Genomic DNA, 18,279 nt, shown 5'->3' with positions numbered 1-18,279 from the left:
CCGCAAGCTAACGCCCATGCTGGCCATGGCCTCCCTATAAGCTCGAGAGCTAAAAGCAGGACCTGGTCAGAATGGAACATGGCAATTGCTTATGTGCCGATAAAGACTCGCAGATCTTTTATAACCGTTCTGGCGTCAGCCGAGCGCTGGGGCCACATCCATATGAACCTCGTACAGGAATTCACTGCTACCATGATATATTTATAGTTGCCGTCCCTTTGTAGGGGACCACAGTGGTCCAGGTAAACACATGCAAATGGTTTATCCGAGATGAGAAGGGGTGTCTACGCTGGTCGTTTTACTGTTGATACTTTCATTCTTTGGCATATTTCGCATTCTAATACATACTTCTTAGTTTGTATTCTCATGTGAGGCCACCAATATCTGTTTTAATAGTGATATTGTAGCGGAAACGCCAGCGTGTGCAGAAGCAAGCCCTTCTTGTGCCGCTATGATTAGTCCTAACCTGTGTTCCATGTTTGGAATTACTCTATCCCCCACTCCAGGGATTCGAGCAAAAGGAACATTATTTGGATCTGTTAAATATAAGTACTTTTCTGGAAAGCCTTTTGGGAGTGTTTTCTTATCTTTTACTGACGCACTGACAACTTGTAGAATGTCGCTGTCTATTTTTGTTTGTGACCGAGTAATTGCAGCTACGGAAGCAGTTTGCACAGCTGCCTTCGCGGCTTCATCAGCCAATGAATTCCCTGCAACGTGAACGCCATCACGTTGATGACTCAGAGTGTGTATCACGTGAGTCTTTTGTAGTTCTTTCTGTAAAAGAACTATCTGTTCCCAAAGCATTTTATGCTGGATTGTGCCACCTTTTGCATCTTTGAAACCATTTTCCACCCAATTCTGCAATTATTCATTTTAAGACTGAACGCAATAATATGAATCGCACACTATAAGTGTGGGGAATTCGCGATCAGTATTTTCAAGCGCCATCTTAAATGCTACCAATTCTGCTCGTTGAGCTGAACAATCTCCTAGAGAATGTGTTTTAGTGACCATTGGTCTAAATTTTCCTTTGTGCCAACGACCTTTAACAATCGCTCACGCAGCACTGTAAGCTTGTTTGCCCCCAACTGCGGGTTCTGCTGATCCGTCAGTATATATTATACTTCCGTATTCTTCTAGAGGCAGGATTTCAATTGGCAGAGGACATTCATATTGTAAAAATTCCTGTGTCTTTAAGTTAGGATCAAATTCGTAAACTACGTCTGTTGCAGCAAGAGAATTAACCCACTGGATCCATCTCGGATGCAAAGCTTTAGCATTAGGAATGCTCGCTTTAGTTACCGCTTCCAAAGCCGGTATGGGTGTAACGATTATTATTCGTTTACCTTGTGCTAGGGCCCTTTCTTTTGCTACAGCAGTCTGAACCGCAGTTAGAATTTTCTCTGTTGAACTGAATTTTATTTCAGCCTTTGTGTACAAATGTGATTTGTAAGCTATTGGTACCTTTTCTCCCTCATTAGAGGTCAGGTACGTGTATCCGCTTCTTCCTGGGATGACTCGGATTACAAGATTGCGTGTGTTGTCACGTGTATCTAATTTTGTTTTTGCTAACATGTCTGTTTGCAGTGATCTCAAAATTTCTGTGTGTTTTTGAGTCCAAGTGATTGGTTTAAAATCATGTTTAATTAGTTCGTAGAGAGGTTTAACCCTCTCCGCCTAATTTAGAATGTAAGTTCTTCCGAAATTCAAAAAACCTAGAATCCATTGTAAGTTCTTCAGCGTTTTTGGTGCTTGGAGCACGGCGCACTTCTTTAAGAAGTGGTCCGCTAGGCTTTTTCCTTCACTTGATAATTCGTATCCTAAAAATAATACTGTCAGATGGGCAATTCGGGACTTTTTAAAGTTGAATTTGTAACCCTCTGCTGCGAACCCAAGTATAATGGTGTTCACTCTTTTCAAGTGAGTCTCCAAGTCGTCGTCTGTGAGATAGATATTGTAGGAAGGTGGATACCTGACTATGGTTGCCCCCAACTTTTTGCCTGGTGTTTTGCTGGTTTTCCGACTTAGTTGGCCTGGGACCCTGCCAATCAGGACCCCAGGCATACTGCTCTCTGTAAAAATGGATTCCAAGTACCTTAGGTACATATCTAATTGGTACTGGGCCACCTTATCAGACCCTGTAACTCAGGGCATAGGTGTACCCAGGGCCTACCAGGGGCTGCAGCATGTATTATGCCACCCCTGGCTGGCCATCTAAATCCGACACAACTGGCTGCACGACAGCTGGGGCAAGGTGGCTTAATCACCCTTTGCTTTAGATATAGTATACCTATATCTAACCCTAAAATGGACACACAGATTCCAATCAGTCACTCCTATGGCAGGCCTTGACAATCCTGAAGGCAGAGTGCTTGGAATCGTGTGAGATGGTGCTCTGGCATGAACTGAGCCCGTTTGCAGCTTGCGGAACCAAGTCCTAATAGCTGTTCCATGATAATGCGTACCATGTACTCTTAAGTGCATTATAATCCTCGCGGTTATATGCTATCTTTGGTATCGCTTTATCAAAACATGTCGAGTAAGGTGTCATACGAATTTGAATACTAACCCCTCGCCAATTATGGCGACGGGGTTAGCATTCCACCCTTCTAGAGGGGCACGACATGTATGTAACTGTGAACCCCGGTTAAAGTTAACTCGAGCCTCCGCATCACAAAATGGATGCTGCCACCACAGACACAAGTCTGACCCCCTGCAGCTGGGAGTCCTTCCAGCGAGGGGAGCTTAGACAAAGGGTTTCCTGTCAGGGGCGGTGCTATCACCATCCCAGACAGGGTTTTGTGTATCCTGGGTAGGCAGGGCTTTAGAGGAAGGTGACTGCAAGTGGCACCCCGGTGCTCACTATGCATCTGCCGGCTAGAACCAGTTCCAGGGGCACACCAGCCCCTGAGTTGGGGAAAGTCCGGCATGGGAGAGGGGTGTAACCACCCCCCTTCCTGGTCCCACCCATGGGCAGGACCTAGTCGCGTGCCAGCCCCTTTTCCTAGTATAAAGATAGGAGCGGGCCCCCTTCCAAATTAGATCATCTTTGAATCAAGAAACTACTTTCCACGAAAGGAACTCTCGACTCTTCTCAAGATTTCTCCCTTGTGACTAAGGAGTAGTCACCCTGCACCCGCAGGCACCATCTAAGAACACTGCGGTTTGCTGCACGTCCTTCCTCCGGAATCCGACCGACCAGCACGACGAGACCCGGCTTTCCCTGGCACCTCTGACCTCTACCTACCTCTACAGCTAAGCTGAGAACCGTAGGTGCGACGAGACCTCGAGGAACCGGCCATCATCAGAACTGCACGACTTCTATCCAGCACGACCGCCGAGGGATCCTCTGGTGAGTGCTTTGGGGTCCGAGAAGCCCCGACCCTGAGCAGCTCCAGCACCGAAGACCAACCCCCCAGCATCCACGAGATCTGCGTGGGGCCCTTCTGCTTTTTGGCTGCTCACCGTGTTGTCTGGCTACTAGCCCGCTGGCTTGTGGCCTTCCCGACGACATCACCACTGCTAGTCTGGTTGCTCCAGACTGGCCCTTGCTCCCTTCCAAAAGAGGAGCACCCCAGACCCCCCTGGTCCACTCCAGACACCATTTTAGGTCCACCGCGTGGGCTTGAATTTGCCAAGACTTGTTGCCCCAATCCTGGGTCCAGCGACGTCGACAGCATCAACCATCGTGGGACAGCTCGCACCTCCATCCTGGTCGCCGATAACGCCTCCTGGTCCGTGAGACTGCAGAGCCTAGCGTCGCCCACTCACCTGGACGGGGTGACTCCATCCGGTGCCATCCTGGTGCCCATCTGATCACTGGCTAGTGATTCAGGACTTGGTCCCCTCTGCTTACAGGTGTCTTCCATCTCCGATCCAGGCTTGGATCTATCGAACAATCTTCACTGGTCGCCTGCCAGCAACTCCTTCTTTCAGGCTCCTGGTTCGTCAACGAGGGTTTCCGACGACACTTGAACCCTATGCAGCCGCAGCCCCTGGGCTAGGTAACTTCGGCATTTCGGTGCTCCAGCATAGCCTCACTATCCAAGGGTCCAGAACCACTCTCGTTTTCAGCCTACCCTATCGGGTTCGCCCGAGAACACTAACTTTGCTTTTACTAGCCTCCATAGACTTTGTCCCGCATCCCGCGTGAGAGTGCACACTCTGCACCCGAGTCCCCTAGGCCTCCTACTAGTAATCTGAAGGTTCAGTAACGTAGTCCTAGCGATTCCAAAGCCTATTAGTCCAGTACTTACCTGCTAGTAATTTTGCATTCCACTTCCATAGTATATGGTATTCCGTGCCCATCGGGCATTTGTGTAAATTGTGCAACTTAAAGTATTTTCGTAAGAGTTTTGTTGTGTGCTTAGTACCCTGTCATCATAAAGAGTACAGGGCTGTTGTGATCTAAATAAATACACAGTTTATTTTCATAACACTTGTGTGGTGTCCTTTCACTTGGTGTTCAAGGGGTATATGTGATGGTATAACAGCTGGCTTAACACGCCCTCTAGAGTTTAGCCCGAAGACTGCTCTTGTCCATGCTACTAGGATAGCTGGTCTATCGGTTGACTTACAACCAATCATCAATAAGGGTTGTTTGGACTGATACATAGTGATCACTAGAATAGTGAGCACTGCATATCAGGCCAACTTCTCACAGATATCATCTACGTAAGATAATGCCTCATCATCATACATTTGTAGTAACTCTGTTACTCTGGCTGAAAATAGTCCTGGGCTGTTCTTGAATCCCTGTGGGAGCCTACAGAAATTTTTCTGAGACCCCATTACTGAGAAAGCGGTCAAGTATCTGCTTTTTGGTGCAATATTTTGACAGAAGAAACCATTTGATATGTCTAATGTCGTTTTATATTTTTTCCTAACTATGTTATTCATTAGTGCAGCACTATGCGAATTCTGTGCTGCAAATGTTTTGCAACATGCATTAAGGTGTCTGTAATCCAAAACTAGACGATATGAATTGTCTGGCTTGGAGACAGGAAACAAAGGATTGTTCATTTGAGGGGTGCATGTTTCAATCACCCCCTGGTATTCAAGTTGATCTAAAATCTCCCTGACTTGTTTTTTAGCTTCTTGCTTAATGGGATACTGCCTTTGGGCAGTCGGTTGCCTTTTTAATTGGATTTTGTGAGGAGGAGAGTCCTCATCCCATCCTACATGATTTTTATATAATACTGGTGCCTGGGCTACTGCCCATGTCCTTGCATAAGTATATTTTTTGTGAATCGGAATATGATTCGAGAAGGCAGGCATAATCATTTCTTCGCCACGAGGGCACTCCCTGACAAACTCTGGGGGCCAATCTTTTTCAGCTAACAGAATGTCATAGCCTTTTGAGAGTTTATCCCCAAATAGACCCCTTATTTTCCTAGTCTTATCACCCTCTATACGCAGTGTTATTTTGTATATCTTATGGGGCTCGCTAACTCTGGTGTCGGCAGTTTCAACCTGAATGTATTCATTCGTGTCCACTGTCTCCAGATGACTGATCAGGATCTTGCGAGCTATGGTGATTTCTGCTGCACTGTCTAGAATGGTCTGTGCCCACTCCCCGTTTTTCAACTGTGTCCTCAGTATTCTCGGCATGTTCAATTACTCTAATACTGGCTACCTTCTTTCTTGGAAATTGTGATTTTTTACTTTGAGCAGGTTCCATGTCTTTGGACTTCGTGTGCTCTCCTGGGTCTGACCGTCCTATTCTTTCAGATTTCTGCGAAAAAGATCGAGAGGGACGTGTATCAATACTTTGATATCTATCAGGCTTCTTCAAATTATCCCTATTTCTAAGGTTATATCTTTTCTCAGAGGGCTCCCTCTGGGGAGACTGGTGTTCTCGAGTCGGAGTTCTTTCCCTCCGTCGAGGAGACCTTCCTCTGGACTGGAAAACTTTTTCTTTGGGAGTGGATTTTTTATTTCCATCCCACCTCTTTTTAGGAGTATTTGAATTATTTTTAATAAATAATATTTCAGGATTTTCGAGCAGTTGGGGCTTTACTGGTTTTCCACCCAAGCCGTCTCTAACTAGTTCTTCATAACATTTTTCTATAATTCTGGCAAGCTCAATTGGTTGATCTGTTATATCCGTTTCCTTCAACTTCTGGCAGATCGTTCTATCCTCCGTTGCCAATTGAACTAACTCTCTATATGCCTTTGTTAATTCTCTTATTTTAACTAAGTTCTTCACTTGACATTTTATCAATGTCTGGATGTGGTGTGTAGCTGGCTAGAACCGGCCACGTTGCTCCTGGTCTACCTAGTGGACCGAGCCTGGTAATATGATCATTATGTTTTAGGGCGCCTTTAAACCAGAGCAGGTGCTCTTGGTATTTTAATGGGATTTCAATCTCCTCGAAAGGAGCGTACTATTCCGGTGGATCCCCTATTTTAGAATAGTGGAACTCGTGTGTTGCAGCGTTTGCTGCTGGAAATTTTATCCAAGAATAGAATACCTCTGTCTGCCGATATTCGTGTGCCTCTACCACGAAGACGACTGTGCCACATTGTGTGGTCAGTCCATCTTCTATAAGTTTTGACGTTATAGATTTTCTTATGTTGACCGGGATGATTACCGCACCCGGTTCATTAGTACCGTCGGGACCCTGCTGAGTCGCATTTACTGCGGGTGCAGTGGTTCCGTTCTCTAAGTCTGAGATTGTATGAAATGCAGGTTTTTGCAGAGCAGGTCTCCAAGGAGACAAAGATTAGGTGCACAATATTTTGGAACACTGTATCCTTCAACGTTGAATAAACCAGAGCTTTACATAGGAATCTCTTCCTACTAAGTTCGGGCGGATTTTAACCTTTCACCCACTCCAGACGTCTATTGGAGTATTTACGGTAGAAAGGGTCTGTGTGAAAAATGCACGACTGAGTTACTCTAACGTCTTGCGTTAGTTTTATCGCCTTACCAAACGTTGGGCGCCATGTAGTGTAGTTCCTATTTTCCCAATAGGCCCTGCGCATTGGAATAACAAACAATAGTATGGACGTAGAAGTGCGGTCTTCCAGGTCTCTACTGACTAAGCTAAACTTAATTGGGTTGGTTACCAACTAGCTCAGAGGTCACTGGAAACTTTCTTGACTGAATAGGAAGTGATCAGCTTCCCTGGTACAGACAAGAAGGGATTCAGTTTTCCAACAACCGCATAAACATGACAACTTTGCTCCTTAGAATAAGAGTCAATCTCTAGAGTCGTGTGAAACAATAGACAGTTATTTTACTCAGTCAGTTGTGCAGATTACTTTCACCAAGATGCAGAGAATAGAGAGACGGGCGCTTTCAATAAAAAGTATTATTTATTGAACAGTCTTTCTTCTCATGCAAGAGAAATGAATTGCCACAATTGCAAGACTAGTTAATATAGAAAGTGCGTACAGTAAAATGAGGATTGCGAAATAATACTGTAAAAGCATCGACATGGTTTCTTAGCCATACAATGGTTAAAATGAATAAAATATATACATTCATATATACATTCAGCTAACGTACTCAACTGGTGCTTCTAACTACGCCTACCCCTGTGTACCTGACCTAAGCCTAATACGTGGGAGTAAGTAAGTAGTAGTTTTAGTTAAGTTGGTTTTGCCAAGGTTTGCTTCAAGAATTCTCTCTAAGGGTTTAGTCAACACCATACCTCTGAAATAGAATGTTGGAGGTCTTGTATCTCCTTCCAGGACTCGATATCCCAGTCACTCGCAAGAGTAGGCTGGAAAAGCCGGAGCTGGATTTTCTCGGCAGGAGAAAAGTCAGCGTCTCTCTCAGCGCGTCGAGGAGGAGGAGGGGCAGCGTCCGTGGGCAGCTTGCATCTGCTGGGCTCTGTAAGGGGACAGCTGTTCTGCTCCTATGTTCACCACACCATCGCTATTCATCGATGTCGTTGAGGCAGCGTTTGCTTAAGGCAACGTTGGTAATATTTATACCTGAAAGGTGCCTGGTTTGACGTAAGTTTTTGGACATAAGATGTCAATAAAGATGTCACTAGGAAGTGATCGTCTCTCAGTGCTCATTAGAGTTCTATTACTAATCAAAACATAGCAAGCGGGGCTTTCCCAGGTTGCTGAGTTTTATCTTGTTGAAGAACTCTGAGTGTAATCTAGGAATCTTAGATAGTGGCTTCTGCTGTGTCATTTGCTCTAATGAACTGCAGAGGAAGAGATTCTGAAATGTGGCTCTAATCGTGTTAGGCCAGACACGAGTTTCTGAAATATCGCTCTTGATCGTTTATGCCATTATAGGGGTATAAGTGGATTATAGCCGAATAGGGGCATAAGGTCACAGTATTGATCGGGGTCCTAGATTAGAACACGACAGTCCTACTCCAGGCCACCTATAATGAAGCATTCCGGGATACGGTATGGGTGAGATGACCTCTCAAATATCTAATATGCCTTTAGGTCAAGACCAGTTTTTGTATTTAAGAATAGGACACAACTTATTTCTCTCTTCCACTACCCAAGTATCTTATTTGTTAGGATGGATCCAATGTTTTTCATTTTAAAAAGCCATGAATACATCGAAAAATCGTGAAGATGATGTTTGGTTTTTATAACCCCATTTTCATACATTATGAACTTAGAAAAAAAGGCTACAGGATGTATCTCAGACTACTCTTTAATCAACTGCATGTTTTAAAGAGAAGCACTTATACAACTTTGTTCAAATACATCAAAATTAGTCATGATGCCATAAAACAGGCACACAACGCACGCAATGCTTAGCTGCCAAATGTAATCAATATTGGAGAGGCTTGCACCACTACAGTTTCTCCAGTGTAGACAAGGTATAAATTGCATAACTTAAAATGAAAGAGGAAACCTTTTACTCACCCGATCATAATGCTGCTCCAAAAACTCCGCACTTAGCAATTTGTGCCTCGTCAGCAGATCCTGAAAAATAGAGTTTTAATTAAAGGCCCGCCATGCACAGTCATTTCATTTGAAAGATATAAGTGTAACTGAATTATCAACTGGCATTAACGTATACAACTCTTTCCAACCAAAGTATTAAGAGTAGATTTTACCTTTCTGCACACTAACAAAATCACAGTGCACTGCTAGTGGGTGAGCAAGTAAGTTGGCTACCTTTCATTTCAACAGCTAACTTATTTGCTAACTTTTGTTCTCTATTATACGCAGTTTCTTCTATAAACATACTTAAGAAAGAATACAGATTTAAATATGCATTGGTTTCTAAATCTTCTAATTTCTTTTGAGATGGAAGACATCCAGAACACATTTTAATGAAAGCTGCAGCTCTGCATATTTTGTTATGGATAAGTTACAGCCAAGGCCACAGGAATTATGCAATTCTGAGGCCGCAGCATTTACAGCATGATCAGGGACTTTTGTAATTTGTTGATATCCATTTGCAGCAGGATGTTTGGATTTCAAAAAATGTTTGTTTAAACAGAAGTTAGTAAAATACTATGAAAAAGCAAACCACATTTCAAATGACTAATGCGGCATTCAGGTGTTAAACTCGTATTAATGCAGGAAAAGGTTTGACAAGACAGAATTAATGTGTTTTAAAATGATAAAATATCCAAATAATTCTGCTGCGGAACGTCCTCCATTATGTCCCTTTAATATTTTTTTTACACTATTTGGTGAACCCTGCAGCTTGGTTTGGTCCTCTATTGCACTTCACTCGTCTTGGTTAGAACCTCTCAACCACAAAGGTTAGGTATGCTAAACCCCCCCATGACGTGGTCATAGAATAGTAAGGAAATGTATGTAACTTGTAACAGTTTTGCTAAATTTTGTAGATACACATCTTTAGTTTGGTCTTATTGAACTTGGTGAACTGAAATATCACACACACACACACACACACACACACACACACACACACACACACACACACACACACACACACACACACACACACACACACACACACACACACACACACACACGTTTGAATTAGCTCGAAACTGCTTTTATATCATTTGGATTTCTGGTGTTATACAATGGCTCTACTTTTACGTTGTACTTGACAAATAATTGTATTCTCCTTCACAGTGCCAATAAAGTATCTACAACCCTTGTCTCAGATAGAACCTTCACACTTCCATGACCTACCATTCATTTTCAAAACAATATTACCAATTTGAGAAGTTTTTTCCCTGAAAAGATAGGTTTAGCACCATCAAAAACCCAAGCACTGTCAACATAATCTACAGAACAGATGGGTTAATAGAAATAAAATTGTCCCAATAAAGTAAAACCTTGTTTGTGTGCATTTAACCAGCAAAGCACAAAGATAATTTCAACATAGTGGGCTAATGCATCTTTTGCAGTGGCCTCAGTACAAAGCTGATTTAAATTCTTGAATGGCTGGTATTTCATCCTTCGAAAATCATTAATCATGGGCATGCTTTTGATTAGTGCAGACACTTGGTACAAATATTTTAGTTTTTCTCGTTTCCCCTACTCAATTCAAATTTTAACAAGGACCTCTGCATTTTGTCACTGAGAGACGCAATCATGTTCAATTTAGCACAGAAAAAAACGACTGCTGTCTTAAAGACCAAATTCACAAGGAATGAGAATACGTTTTAGAACTTTTTAATGGTTTTGTTTAGAATTTGCAATTGTGATTAAAATTTAGGAGCTTAACTAGACATTCTACATGAGAGGTTTAATAATTAGACAGTGGTTATTTATGGGATTGGGAAACTAAAAAAACAACAAAAAAATCACTCAAATCTCACTAGATGCCACTTCCAATTCCGAGTAAAAAGATAAAAATAAATTTGCACTTTATGTACTGTTTGCAATTGATGGTACGGTGTTGTCAATTTAAAGCAATCTAAGTGAGCCAGACGGCTAGAATTACAAAGCCAGCCTATGGAATGCGGCCTCCTGCCTTAATCATAATGGTGTCTTTTATGGCATCAACAGTCGAAAAAAATAGTCATTTGGTGACAAAACAAGCTCGTAACAAAATAAAACGCACTCATTGATGCTGGGTTCAACTGCAAAAGAGGACTATTGTGCTTCTACGATACAATGACACAGATATTGTCGACATGCTTACAGAGCAAACCTCGGATTTAGAACTTTCTGCAATTTCTCTTAGTCCTCTATCCCAGGTTTGCCTTAAAAACTAGCACTTTCTGGTGAACTAGCATGGTTAATGTGAGCTCAATTCCACTCTCTGCTTGAGGCTTAAATCATCCAAGACAAAATGTTAATGATAATAAATTACCTTGAAGGTAGCAAATGCATCTGAAGCAATATCAAATGTTGACATTTCCACATATCTAAAGAAATCGTAGAACTGTTCGGACCACAATATAATTTTAGCCAGTGGTTCATGTCGTATGCATTCTCTTAACATTATACCACAATTCAGAGCGATTTCTGGAGATTCATAGCTATAAAGTAAAACAAAAATTGTTACAAAATTACATAACTAGGTATAGTTAATACAAAATTCTCAGCTCCCATTAATTATCAAAGAAAAAAACATGCAGCTAATCTATGAAATTTGTGACTTGTCTTCACAATAAAAGACAAATAGGAATACGTTAAACAAGTAAATTTTTTTTTAAAAGAAATTCCTATCACAACCCATTGAGGCCAAGCCGAAAGGAAAATCCTTACTAGCCACGTGGTTAGGAACTACTCAAAGTATTGCAACAATTTATTGCATCTTTTAAAAAGAATATACTTACCTTTGAAAAATCATATCTGGGGATTCCCGCAATAGATTTTTTGTTGTGGTATCCAACTCGAGATGAAAATATACACTATTTTTATACATTGGTGTTGTATTTTTATTGTGTTGCATTTGTGTACCCATTCCTTTGGCACTTTTAAATGCCACACTAGTTGCTTTAAGTCAGACTGCTCTGTGCCACAGCTGCCCAGGACGGAGCGTAGGATTTTCTTTAGGAAACCTAACTGTACGTGATAAAGATAGTGACATTATTATATCACCTTTCTACAATGCTGCTTTGGTGAAAACCATATATTATTCAGGTCTTTGCTTCTCCCTTAAGGAACGAAAATCCACGCCCTTCATACACACAACAAAATTGCCTGTAGATATTACTTTGTCGGCCTGTAGGTGAGAACTGGGCCCAGCCTAGTCGGCAGTAAAGCCTCTAGTAGAAAACATGAATGTGGTTTTTCTTCTTGTAGTTGCACTACATATGTGTCTGCTGCCCTTTTTATGACTTGGTTGTACATCCCAAAGTCATCTGGTTGTGAAGGCCTCAAAGGATACGTGTCCATAGCTGCTTCTGGTGATTCGGCGTAGAGATCCTGGCATTGTAGGTCTTGAGCCTTTGAGATCGCTGAGCCTACATAAGTTAATGCCTCATTGTCTCCTTCATCCTTGAAAAATTCCTCTTCTTCTTTGTCGAGTGGTTTGGGGGTTGTTGGCATCTGCATTTCCTCGACCGGTTTCTCCACTTCAGTCAATGGTTTCGGCAGTATCTTGAATTGCTTCAAGAGGTTGGTGAATAATTTTTTGCGTTGCAAAATATACGCCATTTCAGCTTCTAGCCTCTTTTTCTCGATTTCCGACGCATGTGTTCCCCCGTCGAGACCCTCAGCCTCTCTCTTCGTGCTCGACGTTTACACTGTCGTCGAAAGCTGTTTCGACATCTCTTGTTTTGAAGTCGAGGTGTCTTTTTCGTGACAGTCTTTCAACGTCTTTGATTTTTCAAGATGTTTCGCCATGACAGTCCTTGTCGAAGGATCAGACAGATTGTTTCTCTTTGGATGCGGCCGCGCTCATCAACTGTTTTCATGTCTCCTATTGTCTTTGAGGTCGAAGCTTCTCTTACACCTCCTACGAAGTCTTCTTCTCGTCCTCTACGACTGAGACGTCTGTGTCCTTGCCGACTTCAGGGCCCTCGATTATGTCCTCCGCTTCTCTGGACAGGCTCAGATCTCGAAGAGACAGTGCTTGCCCTTGGCCCTGCATGTTGCAGTTGACCCTTCTCTGTCTCTCTCGCACCCTCAAGGCCTTTGGGGTGACGGCCAAGCATGATTTGCAATCTTCACTTCAGCGAGTAAGTGGCAGGCAAAGTTTGCAGACCAGATGCTGATCTTTGAGCGTATTTATGATGACAATTCTTACACAATTTAAAGGGTGTCTTGTCCATTACCGCGCACAGGGAGCCCCCTGCATGTGCATTCTCAGGGTCTAAGTTCCATACTTTTCAGCGCACTCTGGCTCGTCGGGTAGTAGTCTGGTACGTCAACACAGGTTTTGTCGCTGTTTTGTATAAGTTTCACTTATTTTCGTTGATTCTTCTCTCAAAATCTCTGGAGCTTCTTCCGTATCGATCCAGACCCAATGGCGGAAAAAAAGAATCTGAAGATGGTGACCAAAGGTGGGAGCTTCCCAGAGGAAGCACGTCGAGGTCACAGGAGGACACCAAAAGGAGGTAGGTATGTCGACCCCCCCCCCCCCCCCCCCAAAAAAAAATTCAACAATCCAGACCCAACCACTAGATGGCGGAATAATGCACAGCATGGGAATCCAGAAAAGATTTGTGCTACAAAACAGATGCTTGGATAATGGGCACAAGTAGAGCTACAATTAACTCAGACTTACTCCACTTGGCATATCTATTCTGTGACAAGGTACCAAAATTCTTGAGTATATCAGAAAAAAGCACATCCTAGTATTTCAATAGATCCCAATATAAAGACACTTTTCAAACTCGACAAGGGAAACCAATGTTTCATATTTCGCCGGCACCTGAGCTCTAGGTTGTATCATGAACATGTGTGCTAGAATTAGAAAGGAGAATGTGAGCTCCTCTACACAACAATCTTCCTCTGTAAAAATGCATACAATTTTTTTTGTATCATTGTCTGCTCTAGAACACTGCTGTCCCTTTGCCCCTCATAAGTCCCCTAGTCAGTGTGCTTGAATGAGCGCTACATATTTTTCCTCCGAAATACATTAAACACTGTTTTCTGAATTTAGCTTGTCAGGATTACACTTTTGGCTGCAGACGGACCAAAACTTCTTCTGGTCTAATGGTGTTAAACATAAGGAAAGAAATGACAATTACTAAAATTACTACATACCCTTTTAACAACATGAACAGTATATTTTGCTGAGTACAGATATATTCCACAGTCGGAGTTCTTGTTCCAATCTGGCGTCTTAAAATGTTGTTGAAGATCTGAGCTACATCCTTTTTGCCCTGGTAGAATAAAATGCTTGATAAATAACTTATTGCACATCAAAAGATGAAAATACAAATAAACAGTTCTTTGATTTTCAAAACATGATCAAAGAATAAATACCAAAATGAATCTAAATGGTGTTTACCTTAAATTTATTATGCTAAGAAGTTTGTAGGGTATATAAGAAAGAACTCCAATTATGGGCGCTGTACAAATCTATAAAACTACCCTATCCTCGATATTTTTTAGCTATATGCATCACTATTCACAATCCCAACCAATGCATTCTGCATAGCTTAATTTACATTGGTGATCTCTTTAGCTGGTTGACATGCACTTTTCTCCGAGTGATTTCAGAGTAGCTAAGTTGTGCAAAGTCATGTCTTCGGACTAACGTTTGAGAGTTCAGAAAAATTCGCAATTTTTTAACCTTTATTTATACTTTCTAAATGAGAAACACTCATGAAATTAAATCACTAAAGTATAGAAAAAAAATACCGATTGAGATGTGGCCCCCCTGAGTAACTACCAGTGGCTGAGATTAAGTCAAGCATTCCACCCATCACTTGTTTATACTGTAGTGTGTCACCCTAAGTGGGACATTTATGCCCAGACGTGGGTCCCATGCACATTGTGTCAGCTGTACCAAGCTGATGAGCCCATTACTAGGGTGAAACTGGTCCTGGGTTGCTTGTGTTTCCGTTCAGGGATGTCGGGCCTGGCAGTTCGGGCTTGACTGTTCCAATTGGAGCAGAGCCAAGGCTGATTTGCATATAGCAGAGTCCAAACTGAGGTGACATTGTGTGCAAAATAAGAAAGGATTAGGATGTGGCACGAGTAATTACAAGTGGCTGAGATTAATTCCATCCATCACTTTTTTGTATACTGTAATGACATTAAATCAGGCATAGTTTACATTTAGTGAGCATCACAGCCTACAGGGTATTGTTTACAGGCATAATCATGACAAAAGGGACTCACTTTACAACATTATATTAACCACCATTCATGTTTTGCAGATGAGTTTCCTCTTCTGATATAGGTGCAATGTAAGGTGGGGGCACACTTACTGAGGAGATTTGATATCCATCCATCCATCCGTATATCTCTATCCATAGTGGTAATGTAATACGTCAAGTAATTTACCAATTATTTGAGTTTAGGAAGCAGGCCTCTCTCTGCACCAGCCCATTGCTACCCTACATTTTTTCCTAGAAGCAAAGGTAATGCTGTGTAACATCTGACTTGAGCATACATGTCTTTTACATATCCGAGCAATGCAGACACTGGAGTGCGAGTGATCTCATGATGAATCATTTGTACCATACCCTCAAAGACAGACATTCAGAACACCTATTCCATGACACTCCCAAACCAGGTGGAGAAAGCCTGCTGTGTCTGTTCTGCACCAGGGACACACCTCGATTCATCTAGTCCGTCTTTATGTAGCCAACAGTTGTATTGTAAAACCTTTTAATATACATTAAAAATTAGTTTTTGCACAATATCTCTAAGGCTAGGTCCATTTCCCAGTTCAGCATAGCCGTACACGGGGGTGATCTCAGAGGTGCGACCAGTTTATACAATTGCGTTTATTGGACTGACTGGGTTAGGAATTTTTAACATTAGTGCAAGGGCAGTCATATTTGCATTCGTACCTGGAAACTGGGGGTGGTGGTGGGGTGTACTTTAGGGTATTTTGCAATCTGTAATACAGAAAATTGCCTTTGCAGCAGCTGCCCATTAACCATACAAGATCTTGGTACTCTCCTTCCATGAACAGGTTGCAAATACATTAAGGGCCTTATTACGAGTTTAGTGGTCCTTAGACTGCTGTATCCTTGGCCAACTGCCGCGAGCTTGGCGGTCCGACAGACATATTAAGAGATGTTCCGATTGCCTTTGCAAAGAATGAGGCTGAACCGCTGACGCAGCCAGCAAACTGCAGGCTGCTGGGCTCGCGGTCAGGGAAAAACAGCTGCCATAGGGCGGTACAGAGGAGCTACACTGTTGTCCGTAGTACAGGTTGGCTTTTCCACAAGCTGAACGCTGTGTTGATACAGTCGTCTACAGGTCGGTGGAAACCAAGGATTTGGGGAGCACACTCACCCTTTCCCTCTTTACAACAGCAGTCCACATGGATCCATTTCTGCAGGTCCCCTTCTTTAAAGCAGCATTGCCACCCAGAGGAACAGGACCCTGTCTGCAGCAATCTACATTTAAATCCTTTTTCTACCATATTCCCATTGCCAGGCTTCTTGGCAGTCTATCTACCCAAGTAAATCTAATCATTTTTGATCTCCGAGTACTGAAGAATGCTCTAGTGAAGCAAATTGTTTAATAATGTAATGATACATTAGCCTTGGTAGGACTATCATTTTCATTATAGGAATTCTGCACACCAGGGTTAACATGTGTTTGTACAGTCTATCAATCCTAGCAGCCAGCTAGTCTATTGAAATGCCATAACTGTACCACTAGTAAGTTCCGGTGCACTTTAATGGTCAAAAACGAATCCCATCCTTCACACAACTGTATTTGGGGCACGTTTTATTTCACAGTCCAAATTAGAGATTTGCCCGGGTTTATTCTAAATCTGGAGACCCCACCATGTTACATGATTAAGACATTATGGGTGAAAGGATTTTCACCATGCCTTTTATATACAATAAAGTATCATCTACATCTATGATATTACCAATCTCCTGTTTGGATTACACATGCATACGGTTCCACAACTAACGCATATAAAAGGGGGAGAAGAGGAACTGTCTTGTGCATCGTTTACTGGGTATTGGTTCTGAGGCTGCTATATTGAGGGTTATGCCTGGGGTGGGGAAAAAATAGGGCTATATATGCAAGTAAAAACATCAGGCCCCATAAGCATTTTTTAAGCCCATCTGTCAACAAATCCATATTCAAGCAACTCAAAAGTCTTCTCCACAGCAAAGAAAACAGCTGTGGCATACTGGTCTGGATCCAACAAACCCCACATGATCCCAGTGCAACCAGGACCATCCCATCAACAGCAAATTATCTGCTATGATTTTGGCCAAGATTTTTGTATCTGCGGTCAGGAACTATATGGCCCTATAGAAGCCAGTCTCTCACCAGTGTCCCCGGTTTAAAAAACGGTGCTTATAATGACTTGCGGCAGGGATAGGGGAAGAACTCAGTCAAACTGTGCCTGTTACTAGGCCAAAAACAATGTAGTCAACATTTTTACCGCCCAGCCTTCAATCTGGTGCTTGTTAATTTGGGATGCTGATTGCCTTTTTCACAACTACCTCTGTAGTGGTTAGAGTTCGAAGTTCTTGATCACTTTCCTCCAGCCATGCCATAGTAAGCCCAAAGTTGCTATATTTGACTCTGAATCGAGATTTTAATGGGACTTACAGCTGTTTAAAATATTACTTCAATCAATTCAGTACACTTGGAGTATCATGTACCGTACAGTTGTCTGTGGTGCTTACATGAGCGATTTCTGAGGGCATACTATTCTAGTTGTCTTTTGACAAGGTGTTGGCCCTGGACATATTTTTGCTGTTGCACAATTCCCTATGTTTGCCACCTGTCATTCTGCTGTGTCGCTGTTCTTTTAAGATGGAATTAATTTCTTTCAGGGTCACATTACTTCCTTGAAGAACTTACTTTTTTTTTTTTTTTAAATGTTATCTTTTAATAGTGGGTTTGTAGGAAAGTTCCCCCCTTTTTGCCTAATGCTGATGTACTTTGTGTGCCCTGGGTTTGTGCCAACCAGGTACCCAGGGCCTATGTTTTTTCCTCAAACTCTACTGTTGCAAAACTCAATAGGCAACTCTGGCAGGTCCCTTGTAAAGGGTAACACAGGTACTAAGGGCACTGTGACCAGGGAAGACCTCAAAGGGCAGCAGCACTCATAGTGCCACCCTTAGAGTCCCTGTACCTTAACACCTACACACCTACACACACCTACACACACACACACAATGCAGGCTGCTTGTTTTGGTGCAGAACAAAGTTAAGGGTTGATGTGTGCCATGCCTAGAATTCACTGCCCTTGCATAGGTAAGCCATCCTTTTAGCTGGGTGCACTATATCAGTGGTGAAGGTACA

The 18,279-nt window shown here is 42.5% G+C and overlaps 1 protein-coding gene across 4 annotated transcripts in view; it reads right to left on the bottom strand.

Moving 5' to 3' along the window:
- Positions 1–18,279, bottom strand: part of CAB39 (calcium binding protein 39) — a 175,531-nt gene that overhangs the window by 66,909 nt on the left and 90,343 nt on the right. For all 4 annotated transcript variants that reach the window (XM_086944067.1, XM_086944065.1, XM_086944066.1 and 1 more), the window contains 3 exons: positions 14,083–14,201; positions 11,237–11,405; positions 8,854–8,913 (listed from right to left, as the gene is read on the bottom strand). In XM_086944067.1, coding sequence (XP_086800193.1) covers positions 8,854–8,913; positions 11,237–11,405; positions 14,083–14,201 — 348 coding nt within the window. The remainder of the gene's footprint in view (positions 1–8,853; positions 8,914–11,236; positions 11,406–14,082; positions 14,202–18,279) is intronic.

Source organism: Lissotriton vulgaris, chromosome 11 (genome assembly GCF_964263255.1).
Source record: "Lissotriton vulgaris chromosome 11, aLisVul1.2, whole genome shotgun sequence".
In the NCBI taxonomy this organism is placed as follows: domain Eukaryota; kingdom Metazoa; phylum Chordata; class Amphibia; order Caudata; family Salamandridae; genus Lissotriton; species Lissotriton vulgaris.
Note: the sequence above shows the minus strand (reverse complement) of the source record. Positions and strands in the feature narration are given on the sequence as shown.